The sequence below is a fragment of the Vanessa tameamea genome, chromosome 14 (genome assembly GCF_037043105.1).
Source record: "Vanessa tameamea isolate UH-Manoa-2023 chromosome 14, ilVanTame1 primary haplotype, whole genome shotgun sequence".
Lineage (NCBI taxonomy): Eukaryota > Metazoa > Arthropoda > Insecta > Lepidoptera > Nymphalidae > Vanessa > Vanessa tameamea.
In genome coordinates, this window is record NC_087322.1 from 666343 (window position 1) to 680054 (window position 13712).

The 13712-nt window shown below is 47.5% G+C and overlaps 1 protein-coding gene across 5 annotated transcripts in view; it reads left to right on the forward strand.

Moving 5' to 3' along the window:
- The window catches only part of Dhc64c (Dynein heavy chain 64C), a 30576-nt gene that overhangs the window by 13044 nt on the left and 3820 nt on the right, over positions 1–13712 (forward strand). For 2 of the 5 annotated variants that reach the window (XM_064216980.1, XM_064216982.1), the window contains 36 exons: positions 57–252; positions 335–423; positions 833–880; positions 1441–1550; positions 1760–1885; positions 1972–2149; positions 2317–2426; positions 2662–2779; positions 2910–3067; positions 3136–3262; positions 3391–3480; positions 3560–3719; positions 3797–3984; positions 4076–4202; positions 4280–4768; positions 4846–4961; positions 5102–5293; positions 5405–5566; positions 5651–5760; positions 5889–6042; positions 6128–6496; positions 6848–6949; positions 7047–7146; positions 8269–8467; positions 9623–9740; positions 9822–10037; positions 10131–10286; positions 10370–10543; positions 10626–10790; positions 10906–11042; positions 11122–11282; positions 12584–12726; positions 12805–12873; positions 12961–13134; positions 13208–13428; positions 13502–13664. In XM_064216980.1, coding sequence (XP_064073050.1) covers positions 57–252; positions 335–423; positions 833–880; positions 1441–1550; positions 1760–1885; positions 1972–2149; positions 2317–2426; positions 2662–2779; positions 2910–3067; positions 3136–3262; positions 3391–3480; positions 3560–3719; positions 3797–3984; positions 4076–4202; positions 4280–4768; positions 4846–4961; positions 5102–5293; positions 5405–5566; positions 5651–5760; positions 5889–6042; positions 6128–6496; positions 6848–6949; positions 7047–7146; positions 8269–8467; positions 9623–9740; positions 9822–10037; positions 10131–10286; positions 10370–10543; positions 10626–10790; positions 10906–11042; positions 11122–11282; positions 12584–12726; positions 12805–12873; positions 12961–13134; positions 13208–13428; positions 13502–13664 — 5715 coding nt within the window. Of the gene's footprint in view, positions 1–56; positions 253–334; positions 424–832; positions 881–1440; positions 1551–1759; positions 1886–1971; positions 2150–2316; positions 2427–2661; positions 2780–2909; positions 3068–3135; positions 3263–3390; positions 3481–3559; positions 3720–3796; positions 3985–4075; positions 4203–4279; positions 4769–4845; positions 4962–5101; positions 5294–5404; positions 5567–5650; positions 5761–5888; positions 6043–6127; positions 6497–6847; positions 6950–7046; positions 7147–7482; positions 7679–8268; positions 8468–9622; positions 9741–9821; positions 10038–10130; positions 10287–10369; positions 10544–10625; positions 10791–10905; positions 11043–11121; positions 11283–12583; positions 12727–12804; positions 12874–12960; positions 13135–13207; positions 13429–13501; positions 13665–13712 lie in introns of all 5 variants that reach the window. The other 3 variants (XM_064216983.1, XM_064216984.1, XM_064216981.1) reach the window with 2 other exon arrangements.

The window sequence follows — 13712 nt, forward strand, 5'->3', positions numbered from 1 at the left end:
CGTCTTTTAACATTTATTTTAAGAGGTGCCTTTAAACTAACAAGGTATCATTGTAGGAGAACCTCATCGAGCGCGGCACGGAAGCCCCCGACGAGGCTTCAATAGCGGAGTCCCTCCCTGAGCAGGACATCCTGATCCAGTCGGTCTGCGAGACCATGGTGCCTAAACTTGTGGCTGAGGACATTCCGCTGCTGTTCTCCCTGCTGAACGATGTCTTCCCTAACGTCGGTTACACCAGGGCTGAAATGACCGGTGAGGTTACAGAGGAGGGAGACAGAGGTTTAATGGATCTCCTATTCCTTTACTATAATTACTCATATATAGTACTTTTTAGGTCTGAAGAATGAAATTCGGGCAGTCTGCGCCGAAGAATTTTTGGTTTGTGGTGAAGGAGACGAGCACGGCAACACTTGGATGGAGAAGGTAAAATATAAATATGCTTTACACTAATCATAATGAATGCAATGGTTTGATGCTGCAATTAATACTTAAAACAAATTAATATTACTAATTCGGTTAAGGATCACTAGATGACAAAGTGCGATAAAGTCATTCATCTCATCGTCGATCAACCGTGCCAATCCAACGAAGCTTAATGGAGCACTTTTGTTTATTATTTACTCATGGACATGAAGCATACGCGAGTCTGTCACCACCGCTCCCACAGCCACTGTCGTCCGGAGGGAAGGGTCGGGGAGGGGTAAACGGGATTCGTTCACGTCGGCATCAACAGAATGACACTAGCGATAAGGTTTTGCTTAATGATGAGGTCGGTCTGGCCGAGAGTGATTGTGATTGCGATTGGATTGGTTTCCATGCTGCCGCGCGGCAGCGGCGCAGGGCGGGCTCGCGCGCGCAGCACAGCACGTGGATAGAGAAGGTCAGTCCGGCCGGCCGGCCCGCGTGTGCGCTTGTGCTGTGCCTGTCGCTTCGTCCTTGTGCTCGTTTCTGTGCTGACTTCCGACACATTTTATGATTTCGATTGTTCGCCTCGTACTAGTAGCCTGTACTAATTACACTAACATAGTTTTAATCAGTAGCAACTGGCATGCCGGCAGCTCTGGTCGCGCCGATGGTCGATCGGAGGCGATGAGACGTCACGCTGTCCACGATAGTTATAGTTAAATATGTGTCTTCTTCGTTGGTAAAAAGTCTTATAGCTCATCCTACGCATAAGTAGTCTTTTTGTCGAGACACACCACGCAATATTTTTTTTTTTTTGCTGAGCACACCTCTTCATTGCACAGACATTACTCTGCCTTAGTTCCTTTATTAAAAAGTCAAAATTCAAATAGCTTAGTAGATTTTTAAAGAGTTTGTTTCCTGTTGCTAAATCCAACTTTTATTAATTTATATATATTTTGTTCTTTCTTCTGTATTCCTTATACTTTGTGTTTGAGATGTTTTACTTCGTTTTTATTGTGAGTATGGTGCGTGCAGGTCCTCCAATTGTACCAGATTTGCAAGTTAAATCACGGTCTGATGATGGTCGGACCCTCGGGAAGTGGCAAATCTACGGCCTGGCGTGTACTGCTTAAAGCTTTGGAACGGTAAGTACTATATTAAACACAAAAATACAGTAACCGACAGAAATTGACCTTTATTAGCAACACAATTAAAGGCTAACATAATAATACAGAATGTTTTTTTATTTAAAAATGTAGTTTTACCTTTAGCGTAAGTCATCTCCCAGTCTTCATTGAGCATTTATCGATAATTTTGGAGTTTCAGACTTGATTTTTCTACCGTTTAAATTCAGGTTTGAGGGAGTAGAGGGCGTCGCTCACGTCATCGATCCGAAGGCGATGTCAAAGGAAACCCTGTACGGTGTACTCGATCCCAATACCCGGGAGTGGACCGACGGATTGTTTACTCATATACTAAGGTCAGTAATAACAATTCGGTCACACAAGTCGGTCATGTGCCTGAGCCCCGCCGAGCCGGTAGACTAAGACCTCCCACCGCCCACAGGAAGATAATCGACAACGTGCGCGGCGAGATCAACAAGCGGCAGTGGATCATCTTCGACGGCGACGTGGACCCCGAGTGGGTGGAGAACCTCAACTCCGTGCTGGACGACAACAAGCTGCTCACGCTGCCCAACGGGGAGCGCCTGTCGCTGCCGCACAACGTGCGCGTCATGTTCGAGGTGCGCCCCCCCACTGTGTCATCGTTATAGTTAAACTTTCACTTGAAAACTTGTTGATACCGCGTGGCGTGTTATATATGAATAAATAATAATATATCCGATTAGGCAATTTAAGGATCTTGATTTTCAGAAAAATCGTAACTAACAAAAATAATCGTATAACTCAGGTACAAGATCTAAAATACGCGACCCTCGCGACGGTGTCCCGCTGCGGCATGGTGTGGTTCTCGCAAGACGTGCTGTCGACGGAAATGATCTTCGAAAATTACTTACTCAGGTAAATATATATATTTAAAAGAAATAAATACAATTCGAAATATAGATATAATGATAGTCGTTTTAGTCTTTTTTATTCAATATCACTTTTTTTTATTATTAACTCCTCTCACAAAGCCATGCCCGTATGGATGGCTGACGCATTGCAGTTTCCATGATAATTTATGTACATACATTTTTTGTTCACAGTACCGACGCATATTTTGCCATATCGCTAACGTGTTGCTTCATTTTAGGTTAAGGAATATACCCCTGGAGGATGGCGAAGAGGATTCCTTCAGCATTGTGATGGCAGCGCCGACCGCAGGCGGAGATCAAAATGCCACTGAGAACATCTTATCACCGGCACTTCAGGTATACGTCTTCTTTTTTTTTGCGGACGCTACACTAATATTATAAACACGGATCGATCACAATGAATTATGGGGGGAGGGGTAAAAATGGAGTCGCTCGTACTAAGAGACGAATGTCGGTGTCGGCGCAGACGCAGCGCGACGTGGCGGCCATCCTGCAGCCGCTGTTCTACGGCGACGGGCTGGTGGTCAAGTGCCTGGAGCGCGCCGCCAGCCTCGACCACATCATGGACTTCACGCGCCACCGCGCGCTGTCCTCGCTGCACTCCATGCTCAACCGCGGCGTCAGGTCTGTAGTGCTCCCTGCGCGCCGCTCGGACTCCCCCATCGTCACTGACGGGTGCTGTATTATTTTAGGAACATCCTCGCCTACAATCGGCAGCACCCCGACTTCCCCATCACCAACGAGCAGCTGGAAGCTTACGTACCCAAGTGGCTCGTGTACTCGTTGCTGTGGTCGTTCGCCGGCGACGCCAAACTTAAGGTTGCCTACTTTCTAAATATTAATAATGTTAATATTTATATATATTTATTTCTGATAGTTTTGGTGATCGATTTGAAAAAATAATAAGGAACGACATTATCGTGACCATATATGTAACCGTTCCGCAGGACCGCAACGAATTGGGCGACTTCATTAGGTCGGCCAGCACGATGCTCCTGCCCAACTGTGGGGCCAACCAACACATCATCGACTTTGAGGTACGGCGACGTCACGTCGAGCGAAGTAGGCGAGGGAGCGTCCGTATCGATTCCTTGTGTACGGTCGGATTATGCGCAGGTGTCGATCACCGGCGAGTGGGTGCCGTGGTCGGCCAAGGTGCCGCAGATCGAGGTGGAGACGCACAAGGTGGCGGCGCCCGACGTGGTGGTGCCCACCCTGGACACCGTGCGCCACGAGGCGCTGCTCTACACCTGGCTGGCCGAGCACAAGCCACTCGGTACGCAGACGACTGACTCAAATTTTATGGCAACTTATGACAAGGCTATATTTTTTATTCGTGTGAGTCCGTTTCAGTACTGTGTGGTCCACCCGGTTCCGGTAAGACCATGACCCTCTTCTCCGCGCTACGAGCCCTGCCGGATATGGAGGTGGTCGGTCTCAACTTCTCGTCGGCGACCACTCCCGAGCTGCTGCTCAAGACGTTCGACCACTACTGCGAGTACCGCAAGACGCCCAACGGAGTCGTCCTCGCTCCTGTGCAGGTACAGCACAATAACAACCAGGCATTGTTTACATTCCGAGGCGACTTGAATGCTTGACATTTTGATAATGAGACACATCGCTCGCTTCCAGCTCGGCAAATGGCTCGTGCTGTTCTGCGACGAGATCAACTTGCCCGACATGGACCAGTACGGCACGCAGCGGGTCATCTCGTTCCTGAGACAGCTCCTCGAGCACAAGGGATTCTACAGATCGAGCGGTAAGTCGCCGGGGCGCCGAGGGCCGACCCCCCTGAGCGTCCGTCTGAGCGTCCGTCTGAGCGTCCGCCCCCCGCAGACCACTCGTGGGTGCACCTGGAGCGCATCCAGTTCGTGGGCGCCTGCAACCCGCCCACGGACCCGGGCCGCAAGCCGCTGTCGCACCGCCTGCTGCGCCACGTGCCCGTCATCTACGTGGACTACCCGGGGGAGACGTCGCTGGAGCAGATCTACGGCACCTTCACGCGCGCCATGCTGCGCATGCAGCCGGCGCTGCGCGGGTACGCCGAGCCGCTCACGCAGGCCATGGTCAAGCTGTACCTGGCCTCGCAGGAGCGCTTCACGCAGGACATGCAGCCGCACTACGTGTACTCGCCGCGCGAGATGACGCGCTGGGTGCGCGGCATCTGCGAGGCCATCCGCCCCCTCGACAGCCTCGCCGTGGAGGGGCTGGTGCGGCTCTGGGCGCACGAGGCGCTGCGCCTCTTCCAGGACCGCCTGGTCGAGGACTCCGAGCGCCAGTGGACCGAGGAGAACATTGACAACTTCGCCATGAGGTTCTTCCCGGGTGAGTTAACATTTTTATCGAGGATATTTTATATCAGTGTCGACCGTGTCTCCCTGATGGCGCGCTGTTTCGTTCAGGTATCAACAGAGAGCAAGCATTGGCTCGGCCCATTCTATACAGCAACTGGCTGAGCAAGGACTACGTGCCGGTCCAGAGAGATCAGCTCCGCGAATATGTCAAGGCTAGGCTGAAGGTAAACTCGCTCACTCACATTTGTAGTAATCTTAATAAATTCTGGGTAGAAATTCATTAGAAAATTACAGTAGATATTCATTCAGTGCTTGTCGAATATTATTAAAAGATTCCTCGTGTAATCTTCTTCGACTGCGACAGGTGTTCTACGAAGAGGAGCTGGACGTGCCGCTGGTGCTGTTCGACGAGGTGCTGGAGCACGTGCTGCGTATTGACCGTATCTTCCGACAGCCGCAGGGACACTTGCTGCTCATTGGTGTCTCTGGTGCCGGCAAAACCACGCTTAGCCGTTTCGTGGCCTGGATGAACGGACTTAGCATCTTCCAAATCAAGGTACGCAAGATAAACGTACACGGCACAAACGTGCCGACACAGATGTACTGACATTTATCGAGTTTAAGTTGCTCAGTTCAGATACTCAGTTAATGGTGATCGACTTTGTAGGTCCACAACAAATACACCGGCGCTGATTTCGACGAAGATCTCCGTTCGGTTTTGCGTCGTGCAGGGTGTCGCGATGAAAAGGTCGCCTTCATCCTAGACGAGTCCAACGTGCTCGACAGCGGCTTCCTCGAGAGGATGAACACTCTCCTGGCCAACGGAGAGGTCTCCGACCTACTCATCAACAAATGATACTTATGATCTATGCGTATGAGGGAATACATACTATATTTATAATACTGTTCACAGGTGCCCGGTCTGTTCGAAGGTGATGAATTCGCAGCTCTCATGACACAGTGTAAAGAAGGAGCCCAGAGGGAAGGACTGATGCTGGATTCTAATGATGAATTATATAAGTGGTAAGATTCTGAGATAAAATAAATAAAAAGGGCTAAAAGGTGCCAACGGAGCTAATTCCGAGTCGACGCAGAAACAGAACCTGAACTGGTGCTCGTAAACAGAAAGCAAGTAACGGTTCGGTGCGCAGGTTCACCGGGCAGGTGATGAGGAACCTGCACGTGGTGTTCACCATGAACCCGTCGTCCGAGGGGCTCAAGGACCGCGCCGCCACCTCGCCTGCGCTCTTCAACCGCTGCGTGCTCAACTGGTTCGGCGACTGGAGCGACGGCGCCCTCTTCCAGGTGCGGCCCCGCGGCCCCCTCCCCTCTTATTTGCTAGCCACTGAATACTTAATACGATAACACCGTCAATCGCCGCGTGCGCCAGGTGGGCAAGGAGTTCACGTCGCGCATGGACCTGGACTGGGCGGAGTACGCGCCGCCGGCGGAGTTCCCGCGCGCGTGCGGAGCCCTGGGCCCGCGGCCCGCGCACCGCGCCGCCGTGGTCAACGCGTGCGTGTACGTGCACCAGACGCTGCACGCTGCCAACGCGCGGCTGGCCAAGCGCGCCAACCGCACCATGGCCATCACGCCGCGCCACTACCTCGACTTCATCCAGCAGATGGTCAAGCTCTACGCCGAGAAGCGCGCCGACCTGGAGGAGCAGCAGCTGCACCTCAACGTGGGGCTCGGCAAGATCGCCGAGACCGTCGAGCAGGTGGAGGAGATGCAGAAGAGCCTGGCCGTCAAGTCGCAGGTGCGTCGCGGCTTCTCACGCTCGGATATGCCGATTCTTATATTCGTCTTAAGGTCACCGTTCCACAAAACTTCTATGATTCCTTTTTTTTTAATTAATTTGATTTCGGATGAATCGTCTGGGACACTGATGTTATGAAGAGGTAAATTTTGTTACAATGTAGGCACAATCTTCGGAACTAAAACCCAAGCCAAAAAAATCACAAAACTTTACACTATTCCTGATTGCCATAGGTATAAATTTTATGTTATACGATATAATTTTCTTTATTGTTAACTTGCACCCGTGCGAAGCAAGTCGCAAATGAACTGTATTTTAACAGTTTGGTGTGGTTTATTTACAATATCACAGGAGCTCCAAGCTAAGAATGAAGCTGCCAACGCGAAACTCCGACAAATGGTTAAAGATCAACAGGAGGCCGAAAAGAAGAAAGTCGAAAGTCAGGAGATCCAGGTTTGAAATCAGTTGAAAACAAACTGAGTCTGTACTAAAATTAATGTTAATTTCGAAACAGATGTAACAATCATTCTGTAACTTTGTAATGATCCAGGTTGCTCTCGAAAAGCAAACGAAAGAAATCGAAGCCAAACGTAAGGACGTGATGGCGGACTTGGCCCAAGTCGAGCCGGCGGTTATCGAGGCGCAAAACGGTTTGATTCATTTCTTATTTTTCTTCCCTCTATGTCTAACACACCATAATATTTCAAGCTTGAATAGCAAAATTCAGCCACAAAAATATGAAAATGATATCCCTGAAATGAAATCGTTCTAGTGCTTTGTTTTTGTGGCTGTACATTGATGTAGTTTAATACGCAAATATCCCCAGTCCTCATGTAGACGTAGATATGTGTTTACCATCTAAACGAGATCCGATGTGAGGTCATAGGCTTAGCTCCTCGTTAGTCGTACACCGATGTACGAAAAGGATCGTATAAACGTCTGCGGAGCGTACGTTTCGTAGTAAAGACGAAGCTGATCCCAAACAGCGGTCCGATCGATCAAGAAGCAACAGCTGGTGGAAGTGCGGTCGATGGCCAACCCGCCCTCCGTGGTCAAGATGGCGCTGGAGTCCATCTGCACCTTGCTCGGCGAGAAGGGGGACACGTGGAAGGGCATCCGCTCCGTTGTCATGAAGGACAACTTCATATCCACTATTGTTAACTTCGAGACTGAGAACATCACGTTAGTGCAGTTCAGTTATGGCTGGGAAGATCGCACGTTCCTCTCCCTCTCCCTCTCTCGTGCTCGCGTCGAGACGCGTTCCAAGTTACAATAAGTACCGAGCTATTCCAGAAAACGTGCCATCTTTTCATAAATAAAGAAATAGATAAATATGTAAAAGTCCATCGCTAGTCCTCATTTCACACGAATGTTACTGTAGATAGCAACCATAAATTAGTCCTTCTCAGTCCGATATTTATTGGCAAAAACATTTTAGTGTATTTAGTGCATCGAACATTGTAATACTATATTGTCTGTAACACAGGTTTTACTAAGCATTGTACGTATTTATAAGTTCTATATTCTTTATCGTGAATGATGTTTAAACGAATTAGATGATTAATATTGTAAATATGCCTAGCTTGCTCGCATATGTGACCGATGTTATTAATGTACCGCAACGCAACCCGGCCCGACCGGCCCGACCGGCCCGGCCGGCGCCGGCGCACACATTAACCCCGTGACTAACCCGGCCGAGCGTCCACATTCAGCTAAAGCCCGTTTTGTTTCTCTCGTATCTCGCTCTCGCTTGGCGGGTGTCGGCTCTGCAGCGGTGAAATCTATAAAGAAGCAGCACCTGGTGGAGGTGCGCTCCATGGGCAACCCGCCCGCCCTCGTCAAGGTGGCGCTGGAGTCCATCTGCCTGCTGCTCGGGGAGAACGCCACCGACTGGAAGGCCATCCGCGCCGTCATCATGCGGGAGAACTTCATCAACAGCATCGTCTCCAACTTCTCCACCGAGGACATCACGTGAGCACGCCTCCACGCTTACCCGTCTCGTCTCCCGACCCTGGAACTGTTGTTCGGTGATGGTGCGGTGAAGATGATACTACTTATCATGTTCGAGGCCGCCGGTGGCCCCCGATTGCTTGGTAGTAATGTACGCTGTCGGCAGAGGCGAATGATGAGTGGTATCACTGGGAAGTATTGAGCGAATAGGTTTTATACGTTTAAGCGTATACGTTTATTTAGTCGCTTCGGGCTTGCTTTTGCATGGTGAATGTCTGCATTCGTAATTGTTTGTATTTTAAATGCATAACGAATTTTCCAGAATATTATTTAGAGTAGACATAGTGCCCGTTGGAAACCCGACCCCTATAAATATGAAATAGATATGAAACCATAATTTAACAACTAGATCCTCCACGTTGACAATGTATGTAGTTCAACATTAATCATTGCATTCAGTAAAAGATCGCCGCATCCTAGACATTTCATATAATGCCAAATATATTCTAAGATAGTTCGTTCTGCACCGTTAAGTTGCATGTGTTTGGAAAGGTTTGTGGTGTTGGACTGTACTAAAAATAAAGTAATCTCCTACTCAGGACTTAGTTTTATGGGTTATCAAATTTGTTACATTTGCCAAAAAATAAAATGTGATTACCTTGATAGGTAATACTCTGTTTAATTACATCACTGATGTGGCAAATGTTTGAAAAACCGTTTTTATACCAGTACTCGGTTCGCAGATTGTCCAGGTGTCATACACACAGATCTTCGAGTTGCATGAATGTATTTGCCAATAAATAATGTCCGTCCGTAACTGGTCTCCAAGAACGCTGTTGAAAATCACTAACGGCAGTGAATTGCTTTGTTTTTTTATCATCATTATGTTAGTTTGTTTGCTATCTATATTGTTAAAACAGGACCGTGAGTCATTCATTCTTTATTTATTTTTCTGTTAAATGTTTTGTTTAAGTTACTTTCATTCCGTTCATCATTCGGGTTGAAGGAATTAAAGGTTGATGGAAATCCGAATGTGCATGAAACAAATGGTCAAAGTTCATTTTTTGTTTTTTTTTTTTTGGTTTGGTTCATTGGTTTCACATAACGCACAAAGATCGTTTCGAAAGTAACGAAGAACTTTGTACAAATTATTAATCACCGTTTTTCATTTGTCAGTGACGATGTAAGGGAAAAAATGAAGACTCGTTATCTCAGTAACCCTGACTATAACTTCGAGAAAGTAAACCGAGCCAGTATGGCCTGCGGGCCGATGGTAAAGTGGGCTATAGCTCAGGTAAGTATCACTATAGACACGTTTGGCAATAACGAATCCTCATTTACAAAATGTTCATTAATATGGCTGTGGGTTTTTTAGATTGAATACGCCGATATGTTGAAACGTGTGGAACCGCTGCGGAGCGAACTTCAAGCTCTCGAAGACCAGGCTCAGTACAACGTGAAGGCTGGCAATGAAGTACGCGATCTCATCGCGCAGCTCGAGAAATCCATCGCCTCTTACAAGGAGGAGTACGCGCAGCTCATCAGCCAAGCTCAGGCCATCAAGACTGATCTCGAAAATGTCCAAGCCAAGGTAAAAAATGTTTCTAAAATCTTCTAAAATCAAATTCGAAACTATATTTTAGTATTTGTAATTTATAGTTTTTAAACACTGAATCGTTTGCAGGTGGATCGATCGATAGCGTTATTGAAGAGTTTGGTGATCGAACGCGAACGATGGGAGGCGAGCTCCGAGACGTTCCGTTCACAAATGAGCACCATCGTCGGAGACGTCCTCCTATCGGCCGCTTTCATCGCTTACGGCGGTTACTTCGACCAGCACGTGAGTACGCCGCGAACCATTCTCGACTCGCATTTATCACATGATCCCTAAAAAGGCTCGGTCACATAACGAGTCCCGCACAGTACCGCCAGAACCTGTTCTCGACGTGGACGAGCCACCTGGCGGCGGCCAACATCAAGTTCCGCGCCGACATCGCGCGCACGGAGTACCTCAGCAACCCCGACGAGCGACTGCGCTGGCAGGCCAACGCGCTGCCCACCGACGAGCTCTGCGTGGAGAACGCCATCATGCTCAAGGTAGACACCCCCCCCCCCACCCTGCGCACGCGCACTCGCACGTGACACCTCGAGTGGCACTCATCCGATCCCTCCGTTGCAGCGGTTCAACCGATACCCGCTGATCATCGACCCGTCGGGTCAGGCGACCGAGTTTATAATGCGCGAGTTCAAGGAGCGCAAGATAACGAAGACTTCCTTCCTCGACGACTCGTTCAGGAAGAACTTGGAGTCGGCTCTGCGTTTCGGTAATCCGTTGCTCGTGCAGGTGAGTCGTGATTCTCTTCATATAGATACCTATTGTATACGCATATGTAACGCGATGACGTTGTTGATGAACAGTTGATCGGTCATATTCATTGAATCGGTCTATATTTGTGTAGGACGTAGAGAATTACGACCCCATCCTGAACCCTGTGCTGAATCGCGAGTTGCGCCGTACCGGCGGCCGAGTGCTCATCACACTCGGAGACCAGGACATTGATCTCAGTCCTTCGTTCGTCATTTTCTTAAGTACCAGGTACGAGATTATTCGCGTACTTATATAGCTTTTTACAAAAAGCTCAATGTTCATAGATATAAATATATTTTGTTTCAAGGGATCCAACGGTAGAATTCCCCCCCGACATGTGTTCCCGGGTGACTTTCGTCAACTTCACGGTAACTCGCTCGTCGCTGCAGTCGCAGTGCCTGCATCGCGTGTTGAAGGCTGAGAGACCAGACATTGACACTAAACGTTCAGATCTTCTCAAATTGCAAGGCAAGTAGCACAATTTAATGCAAAAAAAAAATAAAAAATACAAAGCATTCAATATTTATACTCTATTCCAATGGGAATTGGAAAGAACCAAAACAAACCGTACTTTTCAATATCACAAGTGTTTTGTTGATAAGTCCGCTATATGATGTACTACAAACAGTTCTTGATTAATATATCTTCACTTTTAATATAACAATATTTCACCTAACTACGTAAATCCACTTAAATTTGACTTCCAAAGTAACGAAAACAGTTTTGCCGACATTCAAAACGCCATTTTTCGATGAACGAACAATTACAATGGAGGCCTCACTAAGGATGTTCGCTAAACGAATGGAGAATGAATAAATTTATACAGATAAAAAATATATTATTTTAGTTTTAACATGCAGTTTAGATTTTTTTTTTAAATATATATTTATTTAATTGGTTATAATATGGATTATAATATAATATAAAAATATAGAAAGTTACATATTGTTCGATAAAAATGTTATTATTTTATATAGTAAGGTATAGACAAAAAATTTAAAAGAATTAATTCTTTTTACAGAAATAAAAAATCTTAAAATATAGATCAGTTTTGTTTTTGCCTACTGACTTTTGATTTGCCATCAACACGGACTATGCTGATTGAACAGTACTTTTTCGGTTTGAAGATTAAGATAAGATGTTATTTTTAATTACATTTTGTTTTTTTTTTTTTTTTTTTCAAAAAAAATTTAATGCTAAGAAATGTATTTCAAGGTCAAAGTCGTTTTAGATATAAGATAAAGTAAGAGTTTCTTTGAAAGATATATAAAATTTTATTTGTTCAAAACCTTATTATTAAACAATACGTAATATATCTTGAAAATGCCACTTCATTATTGAAACATACAATGTTTCTTTTTATTAATGAGGGAATAAAAATGTATTCATATAAATGAAATTGTGAGTGTGTTTCTATGACTTATCACTGAAAATCCAATCAATCCAAATTAAAACTTACGACCTAATTTGTATTTAAGGCTCAAAATGCTGCTATCTAAAAATTCCTGCAATTTATATAAAATTTATTTTAAAAAATACGTAAAACCAATAAAATATATCGTTCCTTAGCATTCATTACCCATTCACTCAATAGTTTTCTCCTCACTAGTGTAACTAAAATGTCATGTCAATTCAAAGTCAAAGTTGTTTATTTACCTTCTTTCCTATTCCCATTGGAATAGAGTATACATACTTCATTTGTTGGGCACAAATGAAAATCCCCTCCGAGCTCCTCAAATTAGATTTTATGTACTAATATCTATTACCAGGTGAATTCCATTTACGTCTCCGGCAACTCGAGAAGTCTCTGCTGCAAGCGCTGAACGATGCGAAGGGCAAGATTCTCGACGATGATTCTGTCATTGCAACTCTCGAAACGCTCAAGAAAGAGGCCGATGATATCGGACAGAAGGTAGCGAATATTTTTATTCTTGTTATTATGAGTATCTTCTTCTTATGTTATAATTAACGTATTCTCTTACCTTTTCAGGTCGAAGAAACCGATAAAGTTATCGGTGAAATAGAAACCGTCAGCCAACAGTATTTGCCGTTGTCTCAAGTAGGACCACCGCAAAAAATGAATATTTTTTATAAAACTTATTCCATTTAATAGATGTATATTTATTGCGATATTTGATTATTTCAGGCTTGCAGCAGCATATACTTCACGATGGAGTCTCTGCACCAGGTGCACTTCCTGTACCAGTACTCGCTGAAGATGTTCCTCGACATATTCAGCACCGTGCTGGTGTGTCCGCGCCTCGCCGGCGTCAGCGACTACACCGCCAGGCTCATGATCATCACCGAGGAGCTCTTCACGGTAGGCCCCCCTCCGCTGTGCGCGCGCTACTGCGTCCGCGTCGAGCGCCAAGTGCATCTCCCGTCGTGCGCAGGCGGTGTACGAGCGCGTGGCCCGAGGCATGCTGCACACCGACCGGCTCACCTTCGCGCTGCTGCTGTGCCGCATCCAGCTCAAGGGCACCGGCGCCGAGGACACGCTGGACCAGCAGTTCGGGGTGTTCCTGCGCGGCCGGGAGGGCTTCGTGGCCGACTCGCCGCCGCTGGAGCCGCTCACGCAGCAGCAGCACGACGCCGCGGCCAGGCTCAGCTCCCGGTGAGTGTCCGCGGCTGACGGCGCCGCCGGCCCGAGCCCGGACTGACCGCCTCCCCCCCCCTCGCCCCCGCAGGCTGGTGGCGTTCCGGCGGCTGCTGGACAAGGCGCGCGAGCTGCCCGAGCTGTGCGCGTGGCTGGCGCAGGCGGCGCCCGAGCAGTGCGTGCCCACGCTGTGGGACGGGGAGCCCGCGGCGCGCCCGCACACGCTGGCCATGTACCGCCTGCTGCTCATACAGGTGGGCCCTCCCGCCCGCGGCGCCCCCCTCGGCGCCCCCCTCGGCGCG